Below are 20,396 nucleotides of genomic sequence, written 5' to 3' on the forward strand. Positions count from 1 at the left end.
TATGAGCAGACTGTTGGTTTTGGAGTGCTTTTATTTTAATTGTATTCCTGTGTTTGCACTGCAGCGCAGATATTGTTAAATCCATTGCACAGAGTGGTGAGAGCAGGATGTGAGGTCAGTATTTTTTATAAGGCACATAAAGAGGTGATGTGAGCAAACAGAGGTACATGAGCAACTGCAGAGCGATCAGAGTTAGTGGTAGCTTGTATTTGTTAGAGAGAAGTTTATATAGAAGAGCACTCACAGGGAAAGTGAGCAGAGCCTGGAACCCTCTCCCCAGGAGTGACCAGGAACAGAGGGGAATATTGTCCCAAACTCTCTCTGGGTCCAGGTTTGTTTCTGGGGCACTTCCTGACTTTGCAGTGGTTTCTGGGTATTTGCTAATTCTGTTCCTCTTCCATGAGACCCTGTCAGCATCTTCTTGAACCCCCAGCAGCTTTTATCCACAACATCAAGTGGGCAAAGGTTCCACAGATAAATTTCCTCTGAAAAATCCCCCCTTTCTGTCTGTTCTGCCCCTGCTCTGTGTTGGGGTCCCTTGTTGCCTGGGGCTGTGCTCCTGAAGGAGGGAATACTCAGTGTCCACTGATTATTCCTCTGTCCCGCTCCCCATTCTGTGGACCTTTGCCATGGTCTCCGTGGTTCATCCATTTTCCAGATTCCAAAGACACAGGAATGGTTTCCCATTTCTCCTGCGGGAGCTGATTCAACCTTTAGTGCCCTTTTCTGAACTTTCCTCCAGGTTCCTTTTCTCCTTTGTTTTAAAAACTCCGGTAGAGGGGACTAAAATGGTACCAAAGGTGTAAGTGAGGCATTACTTGCATTTGAGGAGCTTTTTGGGTTCTTCTGAGCACCAAGAGGAATCATCCTGAGGTCTTTGTGCAGTTCTTTACCACAGGATCACACCCTGGGATCTCCCCCCTTCTTCTTGCTCTGGCCTTTCTTTCAACAAGCACTTCCCTCCCATCCCCTCATTGCTTAAAATTGATTTCCCTTGAAAGACCCTTGAAATCCCTATTCTGCTCCTACTCTAGCTCCTGCTTTCTCAATTTCATGCTTTATTGTTACTTTGGTTGATTTGGTGGAAGTTTCTGACCCAGCATGTGGAGTTTGAGTGGTCCCATTTATTTGCTGGCACCACTTTGCCACCTCTGGTATCCAGATAAACTGGGAGAGGTTGCAGAAGTCTTGCAGCTGTTTCACTCCCCAGTTCCTTGAGAATTCCTCGATGGATAACACGTGGCCCTGGCAAGAGGCTGCTGTTCCCCGTGTCTGACTCTTCCATTATCCCTTACACTGACACTGCAGTTGGAGGGAGCATGGGAATCCTTTGGAAGGGTGTCAAGGAAGCCTCTCCTTTCCCTTCCCCTCACTACCAATGCAAAGAGAGACTTGGGTGGCCTTTATCTTTGTCTTTTCTGCCCTACCTGACCATTTGCTCAGTGATTTCTCTAAAGGGACGCCAGCTCCTTGGTTGTTTGAAGAAGAATTTAGTATTAGTTACAATGTCATTTTGAAGTTTGCCTGGAGTTCTTTCTTCTCCAGCTTCAGTTTTCACAATTAACCTATAGGTACTTACTTTCTAAAGCTCTCTGAAGGATGTCATCTTGCTTCTTACATTCTCATACCCCTGGCAAGCTCTCAAATCTTTCCAAAATGATGCACATTTTCCTCCCATGTTTTCCTGTTGTGGTGCCCAGGAGCAATCTCCATATTCCCTGCAGGGATTTCTCCCTAAGCTTCCTTTAGCCCCGATTTAACAAAGCATCTGCATTTTTATGTAGGTTTTTGCTCCTAATCTGTTACAGTGCCTTGTTGCAGGGATAACTGCAGGTTTTACCATTTGGACCCAGGTTTATGTGCTGCTCCTGAGGATTGCTTCTCCTCTCCTGGAATTGTGATCGGGGATTACAGCGGGGAGTGGAATCTGAGCCTCAGAGCCTGATTGAGGCTCTTCCCTCACAGTCTCTGAGCCATCAGCATGTCCTGGAGCTCCTGCCAGCCTGCTCTCCATGGTCTGTCCCACTCCACGAGATGCCTTTCCATAGCAAATCCCTGTTCCTCCCTGTGAGGGCGGGGAGGCCCTGGCACAGATTGCCCAGAGCAGCTGTGGCTGCCCCTGGATCCCTGGAAGTGTCCCAGGCCAGGCTGGATGGGGCTTGGAGCAGCCTGGGCTAGCAGAAGGTGTCCCTGCCATGGCAGGGGAGGCACTGGAGGAGCAAGGAAAGCTTGGCTTTGTATCCTCTCCTCTCCACTGTGCTGCTGCTCAGGCCCCCAGCTCTCCATCCTCAGGTGTGGAGATTTCAGGCTCAGCTGGGCTGGCAAGGGAAGGCAAATCCTGCTGCTCTCCATTTCTGCCGTGGGGTGGTGGCTGAGGGAGGTTTCACCCCATCCTTTACAAACTCTTCTTCCACTTCATGCCCTCAGAGGGTTCCCTGGGATGTTACTGTGGCTGGGCTGAGTTATTTGGAAGATGAATTCTGCAGGCTGGAGCAGTCCTCATCCCTCTTTATCCCTGTGCTCCTTGCCCATCATTGTGCCTCACTGGAGCCTCCCCTTCCTGCCAGAGAAGCCTCAGCTCTGCCAGGGGCCAACGTTTGCTGTGGAGCCACAAGGAATTCCCTGCTCCCAGGGTTTTTCTTGCACTCCCTTTTTGCCTGGATTTCACTGCCATGAGGAGTGAGTAAAGAACAAGCAGAGAGTGGGAGTTCAAAGGCAGCCCCAGTGTCTGAGATGCTCTTCACCTCCTCACTGTCACAAGGCCCTGGGGACTCAGAGGTTTCCTATTACAGAAAATCAGGATAACAAAATCCAGGCCAGAAATTTAAACGTGGGTTTCCCCAGTCAAGCAGTGTGTTCAGTAAAGATTTGCCTTGGGAAAGGGCTGGATGGCATACTTTCTCTGAGAGTTTGAGAATAAAATATAAAACATATTTTATTTAGATAGGTGTGAAAATAAAGACCTGAATAAAGAGTTTTTTCTTCAGGATGAAAACACAGAACCATCCTTAGCCATTCACTGTGTCAGAAAGTACCTGTGGGAGGATTGGTAGTTCTTTTATGTGCTGCCTGAAACCAGAATTGTTTGTACTTCCATAGCAATTGAGAGCAGAGAGTGGTTGGGTGTGGAAATGCAATATTTGAAAGTTTTGGGGTTGTAATTCCTTTAATGTTTCCAGTCCCCAGTGCTCCACCACAGAATCTAACGCTGGAGGTCCGGAATTCCAAGGTAAGATTGGAGCATTTCCTGCTGGCAATGGGTAAATAAAAGGCTGGGGGGTCTTAGACTGGCCACATTTTGGAGCTGCTTTGGGTCTTTTTTCCTCCCATGCAGCTTTTGTGCTCTTTATAGAGAATATCTGAATGTGGGGCTTGGAGAAACTGCAGTCCAGCTGTGGGCTGGCAGTGGTGGGATGCAGTGACAGTGCTGATGATGGAGGGATTGGATGAGGCTGGAAGGATCAGAGCTGGAATCCCTGCTCACTGTTGTTTGCAGCGTGGGCACACACGGGCACACTTCTGGAGTGCCTTGGGCCCTTGAGGAAATGAAATCTTTTCCATTGTGCCTTCGGAATTGCCTGTGGAGGGTTTTTTTCCTAAATACCTTTTTCCCCAATACCTTCCTGTGCTGCCTTTCCCAGAGCATCCTGCTGCAGTGGCAGCCCCCTCCTGCCGGCACCCAGAGCGGGCAAATCATGGGATACAAAATCCGCTACCGCAAAGTGTCCCGCAAGAGCGATGTCACCGAGAGCGTGGCGGGCACCCAGCTCTCCCAGCTCATCGAAGGTGAGGTGTCCTCCCTGGGGTCCCTGGCTGTGTGTGGGGGGCTCAGGGACCGGATCCCGTTGGGTTCCTGTGGGGTTCTGTCCTCCCTGGGGTCCCTGGCTGTGTGTGGGGGGCTCAGGGACCAGATCCTGTTGGGTTCCTGTGGGGTCCTGTCCTCCCTGGCTGTGTGTAGGGGCTCAGGGACAGGATCCTGTTGGGTTCCTGTGGGGTCCTGTCCTCCCTGGGGTCCCTGGCTGTGTGTAGGGGGCTCAGGGACAGGATCCTGTTGGGTTCCTGTGGGGTCCTGTCCTCCCTGGCTGTGTTTAGGGGGCTCTGGGACAGGATCCTGTTGGGTTCCTATGGGGTCCTGTCCTACCTGGCTGTGTGTAGGGGGCTCAGGGACAGGATCCCGTTGGGTTCCTATGGGGTCCTGTCCTCCCTGGCTGTGTGTAGGGGGCTCAGGGACAGGATTCCATGGGGTTCCTGCCTTGGGACACAAACAGAAGCAGCTCTCAAAGGAGCTTCGGGGTCCTGTGGGCTGCAGGTGGTGTCTGGGGCCTGGTGACCTGATTCTTAGCCCTGATTTGGCCATGGGTTTGCTAAGTGGACTGGATGATTCCTTATAAAATGTTTATAAAAGGCCTGGAGAAGGTGACTGTGCCCAAATGCCAGAGATGAAGGTGAGGAGGAGGAGGAGGGCAGAGTGGGATTGGCACAGGCACCTGGGCCCAGCTCTGAGCCCTGGGAACGGCTGACCTCGGGCATCTCTGGAATATCCCACCTCATGTCCACGGAATATTCTAGAGGGAGTGCCTTTCATCCCGTTGTACACTGAAAAATCCTGCCTAATCCCTCACTCAGTGTCAGTCACGTGTTGCTACCAGAGCTGCAGTTCTGTTCAGCAGGAACGAGCAGTGCGCGAGAGCAGGAGCGGCACGACATTGTGTTCCTCTCTAAAATCTCTGTAAATGTTTACTTGGTCAGAAGAGAAGAAACTGGGTGATTCTGGAAGAGTTTCTAACAAGATAACTCTGATTTTTTTCTCAGAAACTCCAGCTGTGACTTAGTAAGTCTCAGTTTTCTCACGGAATTGAGATATTCCTGTAATTCCAGTATATTTTTGCCAGCAGCAAAACCTGCTGGAGAGGTTCAATATGTCAAACTTTGAATGCTCTGATTTTTTAGTAGAGACTCTTAGATGTATCAAACAAGTGTGTGAGTTTGCTCACCTGCTGCCTCTGTGCCACCCCCAGGTTTGGTGATGGTGGCAGCGTTCCTGTTCTTAAAACGAATCAATTAAACTAATTACCAGCCCTAAGTTAAAGCCTGGCTGCAAACAGGCCCTCCCAGTCCCTTCCAGCACTAATGCTGTGGGGGCAGTGGGAGTGGAAGGCTGGATTATCCATAGTTCCCAGGATTTAACTGGGATCTGTGGGAATTGCCAAGGTGGTGGAGCTGTAAGAATTGCTGGGCAGATCCATCTGTAGGAATTGCTGGGCTGATGGAGCTGATGGAGCTGTGGGATCTGTGGGAATTGCTGGGCTGATGGAGCTGCGGGAGCTGTGGGAATTGCCGGGCTGATGGAGCTGTGGGAGCTGTGGGAATTGCTGGGCTGATGGAGCTGTGGGAGCTGTGGGAATTGCCGGGCTGATGGATCTGTGGGAATTGCCGGGCTGATGGAGCTGTAGGATCTGTGGGAATTGCCGGGCTGATGGAGCCGTGGGAGCTGTGGGAATTGCTGGACTGATGGAGCTGTGGGAGCTGTGGGAATTGCTGGGCTGATGGAGCTGTAGGATCTGTGGGAATTGCTGGGCTGATGGAGCCGTGGGAGCTGTGGGAATTGCTGGGCTGATGGAGCTGTAGGATCTGTGGGGATTGCTGGGCTGATGGAGCTGTGGGAGCTGTGGGAATTGCCGGGCTGATGGATCTGTGGGAATTGCCGGGCTGATGGAGCTGTAGGATCTGTGGGAATTGCCGGGCTGATGGAGCCGTGGGAGCTGTGGGAATTGCTGGACTGATGGAGCTGTGGGAGCTGTGGGAATTGCTGGGCTGATGGAGCTGTAGGATCTGTGGGAATTGCCGGGCTGATGGAGCCGTGGGAATTGCCGGGCTGATGGAGCTGTAGGATCTGTGGGAATTGCCGGGCTGATGGAGCTGTGGGATCTGTGGGAATTGCCGGGCTGATGGAGCCGTGGGAATTGCCGGGCTGATGGAGCTGTGGGATCTGTGGGAATTGCCGGGCTGATGGAGCTGTAGGATCTGTGGGAATTGCCAGGCTGATGGAGCTGTGGGAGCTGTGGGAATTGCTGGGCTGATGGAGCTGTGGGAGCTGTGGGAATTGCTGGGCTGATGGAGCTGTAGGATCTGTGGGAATTGCCGGGCTGATGGAGCCGTGGGAATTGCCGGGCTGATGGAGCTGTAGGATCTGTGGGAATTGCCGGGCTGATGGAGCTGTGGGATCTGTGGGAATTGCCGGGCTGATGGAGCCGTGGGAATTGCCGGGCTGATGGAGCTGTGGGATCTGTGGGAATTGCCGGGCTGATGGAGCTGTAGGATCTGTGGGAATTGCCGGGCTGATGGAGCTGTAGGATCTGTGGGAATGGCCGGGCTGATGGAGCCGTGGGAATTGCCCCCTGTCCTGCAGGGCTGGAGCGAGGCACCGAGTACAGCTTCCGCGTGGCCGCCATGACCATCAACGGCACCGGCCCCGCCACCGACTGGGTGTCAGCCGAGACCTTCGAGAGCGACCTGGACGGTGAGAGACCCTGGCGCTGGGACAGCAGAATGGGCAAATTCATTCATTTCATTTCACCAACACCTGGCTGCCTCTTCGGAAGGCAAACCTCTGTGTTTTCACTTCTGTTCTACGTGTACAGTGGGGTTTGTTTAGGATTGACATCAGTTTCTGTTTTAGCAGAAAATTCTTGCCAAGTCAATAAGGTGGCTTGAAATGAAACTGCTTCTACACTTCCTAGTGCTGTATGTTAATACTCATTCATAGTGACAATGAGATGTCAGAGTAGGAAAGAAATAATGAAAGTGTCCTTAGCCACAGCCCTTTGCAGTCTTACCCCCATATTGGTGCTGTGCTTTCTTTGACCCACAGTAACTTATTTTGCACAGAAGAAAAGGGAGATTAATTATATTTTCTATATTTTCTGCACCACATCTTCCATTAGAAATTCTGTATTCTGTTGCAGGTATTAAATACAAATTATATTAGAATTGTGGGTATTAGAATAATTACACTGAAAATTCCAGAGATGGCAGAAAGGTTCCTGAGCTTGTTGGAGCATTAAATGGGATATTCCAAAGCTCTTTGCGTGTGCTGTAAAAGGTTCTCCTCAGCAGAGGGTCTGCTTCACCAAGCCCATGGATTCTTGTGCTGTGTCAGAGCAGGCTCAGCCATCCTGGCAGCTGGGAGGTGCAGTAATGGGAATGGGTCAAGATTTGCTCTCTGCTGCTGCAGGATCCTTCAGCAGCCAGCTCAGGAAGCCTGGAAAACCCTTCTCCCATCTCTGTCTGGGCAAAGCTGATGCTCAGCTTAATCCTGGTCCTCCTGCTGCTCCTTCTCCAGTGTGAACAGAGCAGTTCAGGGATGTGGGTGCTGGAAATTCCTTGATCCGTGTGTCTGTTGGCCCTTAGTGGATGTGGCAGACCCTTGGAGCTGCCAGGTCCCCAGAGTGGGGCAGAGCTCTGTAAATGAGCACCTCGCAGGGCAATGGAAGTGTCCCTGAACCGGAGTAAACAGCACTTTGCCAGAGGACAGCACCAGGATTAAATTTAAATTTAAACAGGGCAGAAGGAGGAAGAAGAAAAATAACCTTTTCCTTCTCTGCTGGCGTTGTCATTTAAGTTTTTCACCTCCGTTGCAGGAAATCTGACTTCCTTCACATTCTTTCCATTGAATAAAGTAATAAAAATTGACATTTAACACAACATAACATGATGTTCATCTAACTCTGCATACACCTGTGAGATACGTGTGTGCACACCGCATTTCTTGGGTTTCTTTCTTTAGAAAGCTCATGTGAATAATTTTAATACCATGCAAATGTATCTGCAGCTCATCTTGCATTTCTTAGGTTCAACAGACACATGAGGCATCATTTCTTTTTATTCCACAGCTGCTTTTTGAGCTTAGATAGAAAATAATTCCCAGGAGAGTCCCATGGATGTAAAGGGGAGCAGGAGCGTTACAATTCCATGCTGGAGTTGGAGTAGGTTCCCCCTGAATGCAGAGCAGGGGGTGTTGAACAGCTGTACAGAGTTTGTCCCCAGTGCAGTGGAAATGTCACCTCTCATGCTGCACTCGGAGCTTTGCTGTGTTTAACAGTTGGGAACTGGAACTGCTGGGCTGTGGCAGCAGCAGCCCCAGAGCTCCCCGGGCTGGGGGCCAGGCCTGTGCCGTGATCCAGCTAATCCTGTTGTGGTGCTTTATTAAAGGTTTGTCGAGGAATGCGCCATGTTTCATTAAAAAGAAATCCCTGCAGGAAGCACAAGTCCTTGATTCCATTTGGAGTGGAGAGCTCCGTTTGCTAGTGCAGGGAATTATCCCTAATCCACCGGCACCCGACAAAACGATTTATTTCATTTTGGAGAAGTGAACCCAAAGTTGGGGACACTCCAGGGATGGGTGGCAGATTGCTTTTAGGTTCCAGTCAATAGTGGGGAAAAGCTTCTTAGGAGAAATATTAGGGGCTTACGGTGGCACGCTGTGGAAGTGTTCTGGCATTAGGGATCCACATTCCATGTCTTTGTGGGATGGGGTGAGACTTGTGTTGCTTTTGGGGGAAGACTTTGAACATTTGATGTGGACTCTGTATTTTCTGTGTAGTTCCTGCTTATGTTGTATGAGTTATGAGAATCCAAGGATCTAGGCAGCGACAACTGTAGGACAAGTGAGGAGAACCCTTTGCAGTGCAGTTCTTAAAGCTGTGGAATCTCCTATTTAATGCTACAACCAGCTCAGGAACTTTTCTTTCATCGCCAGAAAAGTGATGGAAAATTCTTTTCCATGTAATTACTGTAATACCCACAAGGAAGTATTCCACATATCCATAAGGAATATGATGGAATTGAAAGTAGGTGAATTTATGGAGGGGAAGGATGGGATAAAACTGGGTGACGTGGGCAACATGGATCTGCCTAAACAGATCTGATACAAAAGCCATCCCAAGCCCCTAAGCTTCAGCACAACTGTGCTGCCTTCTAAAGGGTGAATCTATTGGAATGTAACGTTGACATCCTGCTCTTGGAGCTCTTTGCTCTCTGCTGCACCCCAAAGTTTCACTGCGCTCGTTCCAACACACCGAAGTGCTTTGTTTGACCTTCCTGCCTCACGGTCTCCATGTCACTGCCTTTATTTGAGAGAAGGCCTTGCTCTGCCTCCCTGTTCCTGCAGAGACCCGTGTGCCCGAGGTGCCCAGCTCCCTGCACGTGCGGCCGCTGGTCACCAGCATCGTGGTGAGCTGGACCCCGCCCGAGAACCAGGACGTGGTGGTCAGGGGCTACGCCATCGGCTACGGCATCGGCAGCCCCCACGCCCAGACCATCAAGGTGGACTACAAACAGAGATACTACACCATTGAGAACCTGGGTGAGTGCAGGGAATGGCATCTGTGCCCCAGCACGGCTCCCTCAGCACTCCTGAAACAGCTTCCATGTGAGCAGCAGCCCGAGTTCACCGTGCTCCCTGCGGAGCTGCAGGAGAAAAAGGGACTGAAGTGTCCCCAGGATTCACTGGTGGCTCCTTTAAAAGGAAAATAAAGATTCACCCCTCCACAGAACCCTCTGTGGGAGGTAAAACAGTCTGAAAGTGAGAGAAACAGCAATATAAGGAATTCCATCAAATCGGAGGTTTGAGTCATTTTGGTTTTGTTCTTCTAAATTGTTTTTCTCACTTCTGATTTGGCTGTGCTTAAAGGTAGTAAAGGCTGTGCTGTAACTGTAGACTTGAGCTGTGCTGTCCCTGCCCAGGCAGGGGGTGGAATGAGATGGGCTTTAAGGTCCCTTTCAACCCAAACCAGTCTGGGATTCTGTGGCCATGAACAGAAGGTCGGTGTGGAGACTTCCTTAGTTCAAATCACATATTCCAGTTCAAAATTAAAATAGGGAACAAAGAAGGGATGGAGAAGCAGAAACCAGGATTCATTGGTTGTGCTGATTTTTTTTTCCCCTTCAGATCCCAGCTCCCACTACGTGATAACCCTGAAAGCCTTCAACAACGTGGGGGAAGGGATCCCCCTGTACGAGAGCGCTGTGACCCGGCCCCACTCCGGTGAGTGCTGCCCCGCAGCTGGGATGGGCTGGGGCTGAGGCAGGGTCCTGCTTGTCAGTTCATCCCGTGCTCTCTGTCCCTGTCACTGCTTGGCCTTGCACGTTCTGATAAACCACCTAAATTGGGCTCATTTGTAAATTCCAAACTCACCTGACAGCTACTAATGGATGTTCTTACTCCAAACATTCCCCTCACCTGAGCACAGCCCACGTGGGTGCAGTTCTAGAGGCCCTGAGCTGGGGTTTATGGTCTTTTTCCCTGAGATTTTTGAACATGATGCCTGTGTTTGCTTTGTGTCCCTCTGTTGTCACTCACACTAAACAAAATCTGGGCAGTTTTTCTTTTGGCCTTGTAATCCATAAAGAAAAGGGTTTAAGCAGAGAAGTGTGCAGGTGAGCTGTTGCCATGCCATGGCTTGCTGGGCTCCCTCCCAGCTTGCTGACACCATCCGGGAATTTGGTGGAGGTGCAACACTTGGGGTTAGTCCTGATGAGCTGGAATGCTTGGGGATTCTCCAGAGGAGGCTGGAATTGCAGTTTCACAGTTACTGCAAGTTGGTTTCTCACTTGGAACCCTTCCTTTGAAGGTGCCTTTCGGGAGGTCCCCGTGTGTTTGGGAAGCGGCATCTGCCCATCCAGAGCTCCAGCTCTATGTCCTCCTCTTTGTTTTCTGGGAGAGGACTCAGTGGACACTCCAGGCAAATGAAGTTACAACGACTGAGTGTCTGGGGTTCCCAGGCCATGGTTGAGTGCCCTGGGTACTAATTAGGGCTAAGCCAGCAGGGATTTGTTGTCTTACTGTCTGGAGGAGGGAGGACAATGCAAGAGTGATGTTATTGCCCAGTCTGATGTCACCTATTAACTCTGGCTTTTCTCTCTTTCTCTCCATTCCTCACCTTCCATCTCATTGCACTTCCCTGCATCCCCTTTTTTGTTTTGGTTGACATTAAAATGCCACCTCCTCCCTTTTTAATTATAAACCACGGCCTTTTCCCCACGGATTGCCCAGACACTTCCGAGGTTGATTTGTTTGTTATTAATGCTCCATACACTCCAGTGCCAGATCCGTCTCCCATGATGCCCCCGGTGGGAGTTCAGGCTTCCATCCTGAGCCATGACACCATCCGGATCACTTGGGCAGACAACTCCCTGCCCAAGAACCAGAAGATCACGGACGCGCGGTTCTACACCGTCCGCTGGAAAACCAACATCCCTGCCAACACCAAGTACAAGGTACTGAGTCCCAGGGGAGCTGCCCAGCCCAGGCAGGGCAAGGCAGAGCTCTGGGAGCTCTGCTGGGCTCCTTGGAGGGGCAGGAATCCTCCAGCTCCACTGCCAGGGCAAGGCACAGCTCTGGGAGCTCTGCTGGGCTCCTTGGAGGGGCAGGAATCCTCCAGCTCCACTGCCAGGGCAAGGCACAGCTCTGGGAGCTCTGCTGGGCTCCTTGGAGGGGCAGGAATCCTCCAGCTCCACTGCCAGCTGAAGGCACAGCTCTGGGAGCTCTGCTGGGCTCCTTGGAGGGGCAGGATTGCTCCAGCTCCACTGCCAGCTGAAGGCACAGCTCTGGGAGCTCTGCTGGGCTCCTTGGAGGGGCAGGAATCCTCCAGCTCCACTGCCAGGGCAAGGCACAGCTCTGGGAGCTCTGCTGGGCTCCTTGGAGGGGCAGGAATCCTCCAGCTCCACTGCCAGGGCAAGGCACAGCTCTGGGAGCTCTGCTGGGCTCCTTGGAGGGGCAGGAATCCTCCAGCTCCACTGCCAGGGCAAGGCACAGCTCTGGGAGCTCTGCTGGGCTCCTTGGAGGGGCAGGAATCCTCCAGCTCCACTGCCAGCTGAAGGCACAGCTCTGGGAGCTCTGCTGGGCTCCTTGGAGGGGCAGGAATCCTCCAGCTCCACTGCCAGGGCAAGGCACAGCTCTGGGAGCTCTGCTGGGCTCCTTGGAGGGGCAGGAATCCTCCAGCTCCACTGCCAGGGCAAGGCACAGCTCTGGGAGCTCTGCTGGGCTGCTTGGAGGGGCAGGAATCCTCCAGCTCCACTGCCAGGGCAAGGCAGAGCTCTGGGAGCTCTGCTGGGCTCCTTGGAGGGGCAGGAATCCTCCAGCTCCACTGCCAGCTGAAGGCACAGCTCTGGGAGCTCTGCTGGGCTCCTTGGAGGGGCAGGAATCCTCCAGCTCCACTGCCAGGGCAAGGCACAGCTCTGGGAGCTCTGCTGCTGGGATGAGCCCAAGGACCTTGGAGGGCCAGGATTGCTGCAGGTCTGGTGGAAGCAGTTCTTTGGTGTCTCCTATGGGAAGGAGCTGGAGCTGGGTGTTGTGGGAGTGGATGGAAGAGCTGCTCCAGGGAGGGAACAGAAGTTTCCAGAGTTGTTCTGCTCTGTGGACTGCCCTGATCCCTGGGAGGGGGAGGTGTGGGCTTCCCTCTGGAGAGTCACTGAATTTGCAGGGGGTGTGTGACTGGGGCCCCTCACTGGGCCATGCAGGGAAAACAGGTTTGCCCCCATGGTTTGGAGTTTCCTTTTAGAACCTTTTCAGTTCCTACAAACCTAATAGTGAACTTTTCCTTTGGGAGCTGACTTGCTTCAAAATACACAACAAAAACTTTATTATATCCTTGCCTTCCTCTATTTTCATGTGTTTTGATTTGGAGACTGGATTTAGGGTTTGGTTTGGTGGTTGGTTGGATTTTTTTATTAATTTTCAGAGTTACCTCGGGGGCTCAGAGCTGCTGACTGCAAATTTCACATTTGAAACGAGACTCAGAGGAACTGGTTGTTAAAATACCCAGCCAGTGGAGCTCCCTTTATACTCCTGCAGAGCCAGCTTGTTATAATCCAGATCTTTTCTTTATTGAAATGAAAAGATGTAAATATGTGTGTATTCCTCCTCTAAAGGCAAATTAATTCTGAGCCACATTCCTGAGTCATGTGCAGAGGATGTCTCAGGAGTGGTTTAAATAAAGCTGCAGTTTCATTAGCTAATTGCTTAAAAGAGTGAAATAAAATAGAAGATGGAATATAATAGTAAATTTACTATTCCTGCTGTTCCAGTGCTGGTGGTCAGTGGACAGCAAGTTTTACTGTGACCAAAACCAACACGGAATGATGGAATATAACTTAAAATTACTCAAAATTGTAGAAAGGATTTGCCTGAAGGAGAGAAGTTTGAGGCATTTGCTCCAATCACAGGTAACCTGTGGTGTCTGGAGAACCCACATCCTGTTTTCCACCCCTCGTTTCTGTTGGAAATGCTCTCCTGCCCTGCTGGATGTTTTTTGGGAGGTCAGACCGTGCAGGGAGTGCTGAGAACCTCTCCGCAGTGAGTGCAGTGCTTGTCCTGGCCCCTCTGCAGCTCCTGCTCTGCATCCAGAGGCTTTGGAGTGTCCCCGTTCTTGGGGACAGAAATCCTGTGTCACCTCTGCAGGATCCAGAGCTGCATCTGCTCAGCTCAGTGGGGTTTCATTCTCCCTCTCATCCCTAAATCGGGTGTTGAGACCGTTCACCAAGATGTTCCGCTCCTGTCGCAAACTCCTGAGGAGGAGGCAGCGTGCTCCTGACCCCAGTGGTTCCTCCCCTTCCTTGTTTGTGCAGGAAACTGAGGAAAACAGGGATTTCAGTGCAGTGAAGGATTTCAGTCCTCCGTGCAGGATTGTGCCACTCTGAGCCTGGAAACCCAGGAGCAGATGGGATGCAGCTCCTGTGCTTTGAGCTGTCTCTGCACTGACATGGAGCGTTAGAACCCTGGTTGCTGAGAGTTTCAGACTTTCTGTGCTGTCAGACACTGACCCCCAAAAGAGCACTACATTTAACCTGAAGCCGTAGAAAAAGCTTCCAAAATTGAACAACAGAACTAGAATTATGAGTGTATAGTTTAAATAAAGTGTGTAATATCACATAGTAGAAAACACAGGGTTGAAAGTTCTAGAACATAGTAATACATATAAAGCAAGATTGAAGTTTTAGAACAGAAGCAAGTCCTACTTCTTTATCTTGTCCTTCATGAATTTGAGTAGTATTGTGTAATTAGATAAAAAAGTCCACATTGCCAGACACAAGTAGTTAGTTATTAAGTTAAAAGTAAAAATAATTTACGTATCATTTCTTAGTTAGACAGTTTATCCTTAAAAGACCTTATAAAGAGAGAAATAGATCTCAGTTTTTTACCTTATTAGTGAAGCACTGTAAAACTCACGACTTATAAAACTGTAACAATGGAGCAGTTTTCCAAAGCCCCCTTGTTGGTGTGTGGGGTTGTCCTGCAGCTTCCTGGGATCCTTCAGGAATCAATGAAAATACTAAACATTGGATCTTTTAGGACTGCAGAAAAGAGAAACCAATTGTTCAGGGTAATATTTATGGAGTTTATTCCTAGCAGGTGAGCAGGCCTTGGTACTGTGGGATAGGCTGGGATCTTAAAAATAATGAAGTATTGTTAAATTGTGGAGTCTTGACACCCAGGGGGCTCAGGTGTGTCATTTACACTCAGTGGGATGCACAGGGAAACTAAAAGATCCCAAAATTCAAAGCCAGAGATGGAAACCAGAACTTTCACCTGTAAAAGGAGCCCAGCTGCCACATCAATAATACAAATATTGAAATGCTTAAAAACTGCTGGGAATTCCAGCCTCCCAGAGAGGAAGAGCTTTTTGGGGTAGGGCAGCTGGGAATGCCAGATGGGAGGGAAAGATTCCTGCCCTGGACTCGTCATTCCATCCCTCCCAGCAAGGGCTGCCTTCCCCAGGGAGCTGTGCCCTCCCAGCTGTGCCCCAGCCCCTCAGCCCCAGTCCCACCCATCCAGACTGCACTAGTGTGTGCCAAGGAGAGGCTTAAAGCCAATGGAGGATTTCATTTTAATTCATTTTATGAGTCTTTGTTGTCTGGCCACAGGCAGCCAAGCCCTGGGCACAAATCCCTGCCATCCCTTGGATCACCATTTCCTGAACTTGCATCCCTTGTAAGAAAAAAGAAATGAAGATATTGGAGGTCTCGGGGTTTCTTTGTCACTGCTGGAGCCTTCAGGAAAGGTGCCTTTACCTTGGCAATAAATCCGCTGCACTCAGTGGTTTCTGGAGGCAGTGGCTGTTCCAGTTGTTGTATGGCCCTGTCAGGTCTCGAAACAGCTCCTCAATTCTGTGTGTGCACCACTGCAGGTCAAGGTGAGGAATACACATATCTGTAAATACAGCTTTCCCTCTTTTCCACGGGCCTCCAGTACAAACTGTTGGTGCTTGAAGCCATTGATGTCTGTAAAGAGCGCGGGACTCCAGGACGGTCTGGATGGATGAGAGATCTCTGAAGTCAGGTCTTAGAAAATGTGGTTTATTAAAAGGGGGAAAGGCCCTGCTTGGAGTTGCCAGGCGCAACTTGTGGCAGGCCCAGGGAGAGAGGGAGAGAGAGAGAGCAAGGGTTCCAGGTGAGGGTCCCAGGGGAAGGTCCAAGAGAGGAAGGTCCAAGAGAGCGGCCGGTCCCTCGGGCACACCTTATCAGGGGGCTTCAAGGTGGGCTGGAGCAGGACTTGGGCCAATGGGGTCACAGATACCTGATACTGCAGGGGAGGGTCACAGGTGTGGGATGAACCATACATTGGGGGTGAGACAGAGCATTCCATCTGACCCTTGGACCTATCTGCAGGTAAAGGGCATTGTTTAATCAGAAGGAGGGATTGCTTTCAACCTGGCTATACTATTGTTTTCCAGTTATTCAGTAGTCAAGGTTTGTTATTTCAAATCTAGTTCTCATCTCAATGTCTGTATTTTCCAACTCTTTTGCCAGGCAATCATATTGATAAGGTTTTCCTATTTCATCTTCCCCAACAATAACAAAACCAGATCTTTGTAAATGCTGAATTACAAACTCCACTGTGACCCACGTGTAGTTTCCTTGTGTGATCCTAAAGAACCATTTTTTTCTGAAAAGAATCTACGTCTTAGTAAAGCTTCATTCTCTTCAAGTCTTATGAGTGTATCTTTGGTTGATTGTTTCTGACATTTAAGGTTGTTCTGGGAATTCCAGCAGGGGTCTGGGAGGCAGCTCCAGGTGCCAGGCAGGACTGTTCCTTGCTGTGCTTTTTGTTTTCCCCAGCCAGAAGAGTTAATGAAATGCTGTAAACGAACCCCCAGGTAAACAGGGCTTTAACCACTGCATAACAAGTGGGCCCTGGCCCTTGTATTGTTTTTTTTCATTTCCAATTGACTGCTGCTAAGTGCTCCTGCTGATTGCAGAATTTCCAGTGGAGGATAAACGTTGATATTTGATTAATGAATTTGCACGACAGAGAAGAACCAGCCTGAATTAATGACTGTGGTGATGGAAATGGTGGGAGCAGTGGGCTGGGGCTGTCTGAGGGCTGTGCTTCGGGAAGTGCTGACCCTGCTTTCCCTTTCAGACTGCAAATGCCACCACTCTGAGCTATCTGGTGACAGGGCTGAAGCCAAACACCCTCTACGAGTTCTCGGTGATGGTGACCAAGGGCAGGAGATCCAGCACCTGGAGCATGACAGCACACGGGACAACCTTTGAATTAGGTACTCCTGGGATATTCCTGGAGAAACCGCCACCTGAAATGGTTCTGCTGATTAACACTTGCTGGGAGGGCTGAATAGCTCAGTCAGAAATTCTGATTAAAAAACAACAACATACTTGAAAATTGCAAGGGATGATTGCAGGAGAATTTACATCAAATTAAAGAGAAGTCATGAATAATGTACCACAATTCATGGGCAGGAGAGAAGAAAGTCTCACAAAAAGCAAATACAAAGAAAACACTTCAGCAAATAATAATTAAAATTTGCTCTAAATGTGATGATAACTGTTACAGAGTGAGAAGGTGCATGAGGCAAATGAAGACAAAAAAATCACAGTAGGCATTAAGACATCCAGATGAGCCCTAAATTCCTGTTCAGTGCAGAACAGAGGAGGGTTTGTAGCTGCCAGGAAAAGCCCAGGCCCAGGGAGTGACTGTGAGAGCCAGGCCCTCTCCCTGACCTGCCCCTCATTAGCTCTTCTTACCCTCCAGTGTTAAATGAACTTTGGGCAATTAAATTTACTGCCTATTATGCATAGGGCTCTCTTTACATGGACTTTGGAGGACGAGAAGCCCATCCAAATGAGCCCAGAGTTCTCCTTTTAAATTAAAATACAGCCAAAAAATCAAACATGTGAAGAATTAGTGAGATTTTCCAGATATTCTGTAATAGAAATTCTTTAATTTCTGCTTAAGGAAAAGCAAACCCAGGATAAAATCTGAACTCTCTGAACTTACTCTGAAGTCCCAGTGAGCTTCAGTCGCTTTTGAAAATATTGTTGTGGTTTTGGGTGGGAATTCCGTGATGGGGGGCCAGCTCTGGGCTGGGGCTCCTTTCCCATCCTACTACTCCCAGCCCACATTAAACACTCCATTTGGTGTTTCTGCTGACACATGTTCAATCCGCAGCCATAACTCTGCTCTGAGTGCAGGGACTGTAAAAAGCTGCACAAATAAAGTTTTTTAAAAGAGAATTTGACACAAAGCCCCTGAGCAAGGGCACAGTGCAGGAGGGCTCAGTGCATTTAAAGAGGAAGGCTCAGGTTGAAGTGCTTGTAAAGAATATTTGCAAATATGACCCAAAAGCTGGGGAACTAAGGAGAAAATTTAAAACAGAAGTTAGAAAGGAAAAAAGGCTAAATATATTTTCTCATAACAGATCTTGTGATTTATAATACTGGCCAAATTCCTGAGTGAGTGGCTCATTATTCTGGGATACTCCTGAGAAGTTGTGGAGGATTTGCTCCTAAAAGGAAAACAGGGAATTCTGGGCTCTGTGTTGGCTGTGTATTCCTGATTTCCTGTGGGCTACTCCTGATTTTTTATTTTTGTTTCCTCTGAATCCTGTTTTTACAGGATATTTGGGGCAATAGTTACAAGAACTCCTGGGCTTTGGCTGTCCCTGGTTTTCAGCTCTTCATCCCAGGGGTAGTTGGTGGCCATCCCAGAGGATTTATGGATGGATTTCTAATAGGTCCCCTACATAAAGCTCTGGAAATGCAGAAAGTTCAGTGCTGCTGTGGTTGTATTAAGCACCCAAGGTAGATTTACTCCAGGTTGCCCCCTCAGGAGCCTCCTGGATTCAGGATGTGGCACTGCAGGGATGGTCAGTGCCCTCTGGAGGCTCCAGCTCACAGCAGGGGTTTCAGTTTTCTGCTGGAGCCATTTGTGCTGCTTCCTGAATTTTTGGCAGGAGAGGCTGATGGGAGAAGGAAAACTCTCCCCTCCTTTCTTTCCCTCAGTGCTGCTCTCTGGCAGCCCAAGGAAAAAGGTTGGCCAGTTGTGTTCAGCAAATCCTTCTGCATGTGAAACCCTCTGAGGTGCAGATGCCTTCCAAACTACAAATCATTCTTCTGGAGCTCCATCAGCCATTACAGCTTTGCCCAGAGGTTGTTCCCCAGAGCAGCTGGGGCTGCCCCTGCGTCCCTGGCAGTGCCCCAGGCCAGGTTGGACACTGGGGCTTGGAGCAGCCTGGGACAGTGGAAGGTGTCCCTGCCCTGGATGGGCTTTGAGGTCCATTTCCACCCAAACCATTCCAGGCTGGTAAAATTCTAAGTTGCTGGTGGATTTACTTTGCTGATTGGGATTTAAGTGGCAAATGGGCATTTCTGGGTGTGAATCCCACCATAAACCTGGAAGCAGGGAGATATTTCAGATGCGTGCCTATGTAGAATGTGCCTTTCACAAGCTTGGGGGATTTTTGTGATGACAGAAGAAATTCAGGTGAGAAGTCAGTTGTGCAGATTTTTGAGGATGCTCAGTCATGGATCACATCTGGTGCCAGAAGTGCCCTGGAAAGGGGGAACTCCATGTGGGACAGAGGCACTGACACTGGATGGCATTGGCCAGTGAGGGGGTGGATCAGTGAGACACCACAGGAGGCGGAACTTCGAACAGTAAAGAGAATAACCCAAATACACATAATAACCCAAATGTAATTGAACTCCACATCAGATGGAGAGCCAGGCCCTGAGGTGGTTGTTCCTCTGGTGTGACAGAGCAGCCCTTGCTGACACTCTGGGTTTGTGTTGCAGTGCCAACCTCGCCCCCCAAGGACGTGACCGTGGTGAGCAAGGAGGGCAAACCCCGCACCATCATCGTGAACTGGCAACCGCCCTCCGAGGCCAACGGCAAAATCACAGGTGGGCACGGGGGACCCGGCCCTGGGGCTGCCCAGTCTGCTCTGCCAGCCCCTGCAGGAGCTCACATTCCGTATTTACTTCTGTACCTCATCCAGATATACTCACATCTAAACTAACTGCAGTGGGAAATGGAAGTGGAAGCAGAAATGTAGTTGAAAGTTTAAATATCTCCATAAGCCTTGTGCTGTTCTAATAGCAGGCCTCCAGCAATGTCCCCAGTGCCTCTGGCCCATCAGAGGTTTCTTTAGGAGAAGCCATCCCAGTGCTCTTTGTCATCTTTGTGGCATTTTTGTGCCACAGAACAGACTTCAGAGCAGTTTCTTGTTCCCCTGACAGAACCACTAGGAGTAAACAGTTATTTGCCTTTAACTGATTACTGCCACATAGGATAAATCCCTTTCCAGAAGGTAATAATTACTGATTCTCTTCTATAATTTCTGTTCAGATTCCCATTTGGAAGGGCTTTCTGAAATCATCCACTTTAATTTTAACTAGTTTAAAGCGGAAATCGGATTTTAATGGCATGTTGTTTGCAGTGTCTGGTTTGGGGTCTGAGCTCAGGATTACCCATGGTGCAGAATCAGACCTGGGACACCTGACTGGGCAGGACTGGAGCCCAGGCTCTGGACAGGAGACTAAAACTGGTTACATCACTGGGAAAAGGCAGCAAAATGTTTTCTCTCCATGGGAAAGGAGGATTGTCAGGAGACACAGGAGCCTGTGGTGAAGGGATTTGGCTGCTAGTGAGGGGCACAAATGTCTCACCCAGGGGCACACCCGAGGGAGAGGAGAGAACTACAGAGAGCAGCATTTACCTGCACAGAGCTAGCAAAATTATCCCATTGTCCAGCTCCAAAATCCCCTGGCAGTGAAGGAAACCCTTGGAACAGAACTGTTCAGTATTTATCAGCTTTTGCACAAGCAGCAGTTAACAGCTTAAAAATGAAATAAAATGGTGACTCAGGGCTAAGCCTGAGTGCAGCAGGCACCAGCTCCCCTTTCCCACCTCCAGCTCCACTTCCAGAGCTCACCTCCATCTCCCCTTTCCCACCTCCAGCTCCCCTTTACCAGAGCCCATCTCCAGCTCCCCTTTCCCAGAGCTCATCTCCAGCTCCCCTTTCCCACCTCCAGCTCCCCTTCCAGAGCTCATCTCCAGCTCCCCTTTCCCTGAGCTCATCTCCAGCTCCCCTTTCCAG

General features: G+C 49.8%; 1 protein-coding gene across 8 annotated transcripts in view; it reads left to right on the forward strand.

The window, feature by feature from the left end:
• Nucleotides 1-20,396, forward strand: part of NEO1 (neogenin 1) — a 173,422-nt gene that overhangs the window by 134,825 nt on the left and 18,201 nt on the right. For 7 of the 8 annotated variants that reach the window (XM_068204323.1, XM_068204328.1, XM_068204324.1 and 4 more), the window contains exons 12-19: nt 3,180-3,229; nt 3,642-3,786; nt 6,410-6,520; nt 9,170-9,364; nt 9,950-10,045; nt 11,054-11,277; nt 16,421-16,559; nt 19,093-19,200. In XM_068204323.1, the coding sequence (XP_068060424.1) occupies nt 3,180-3,229; nt 3,642-3,786; nt 6,410-6,520; nt 9,170-9,364; nt 9,950-10,045; nt 11,054-11,277; nt 16,421-16,559; nt 19,093-19,200 (1,068 nt within the window). The remainder of the gene's footprint in view (nt 1-3,179; nt 3,230-3,641; nt 3,787-6,409; nt 6,521-9,169; nt 9,365-9,949; nt 10,046-11,053; nt 11,278-16,420; nt 16,560-19,092; nt 19,201-20,396) is intronic. The other variant, XM_068204325.1, reaches the window with a different exon arrangement.

Source organism: Anomalospiza imberbis, chromosome 13, assembly GCF_031753505.1.
Source record: "Anomalospiza imberbis isolate Cuckoo-Finch-1a 21T00152 chromosome 13, ASM3175350v1, whole genome shotgun sequence".
In the NCBI taxonomy this organism is placed as follows: Eukaryota; Metazoa; Chordata; class Aves; order Passeriformes; family Viduidae; genus Anomalospiza; species Anomalospiza imberbis.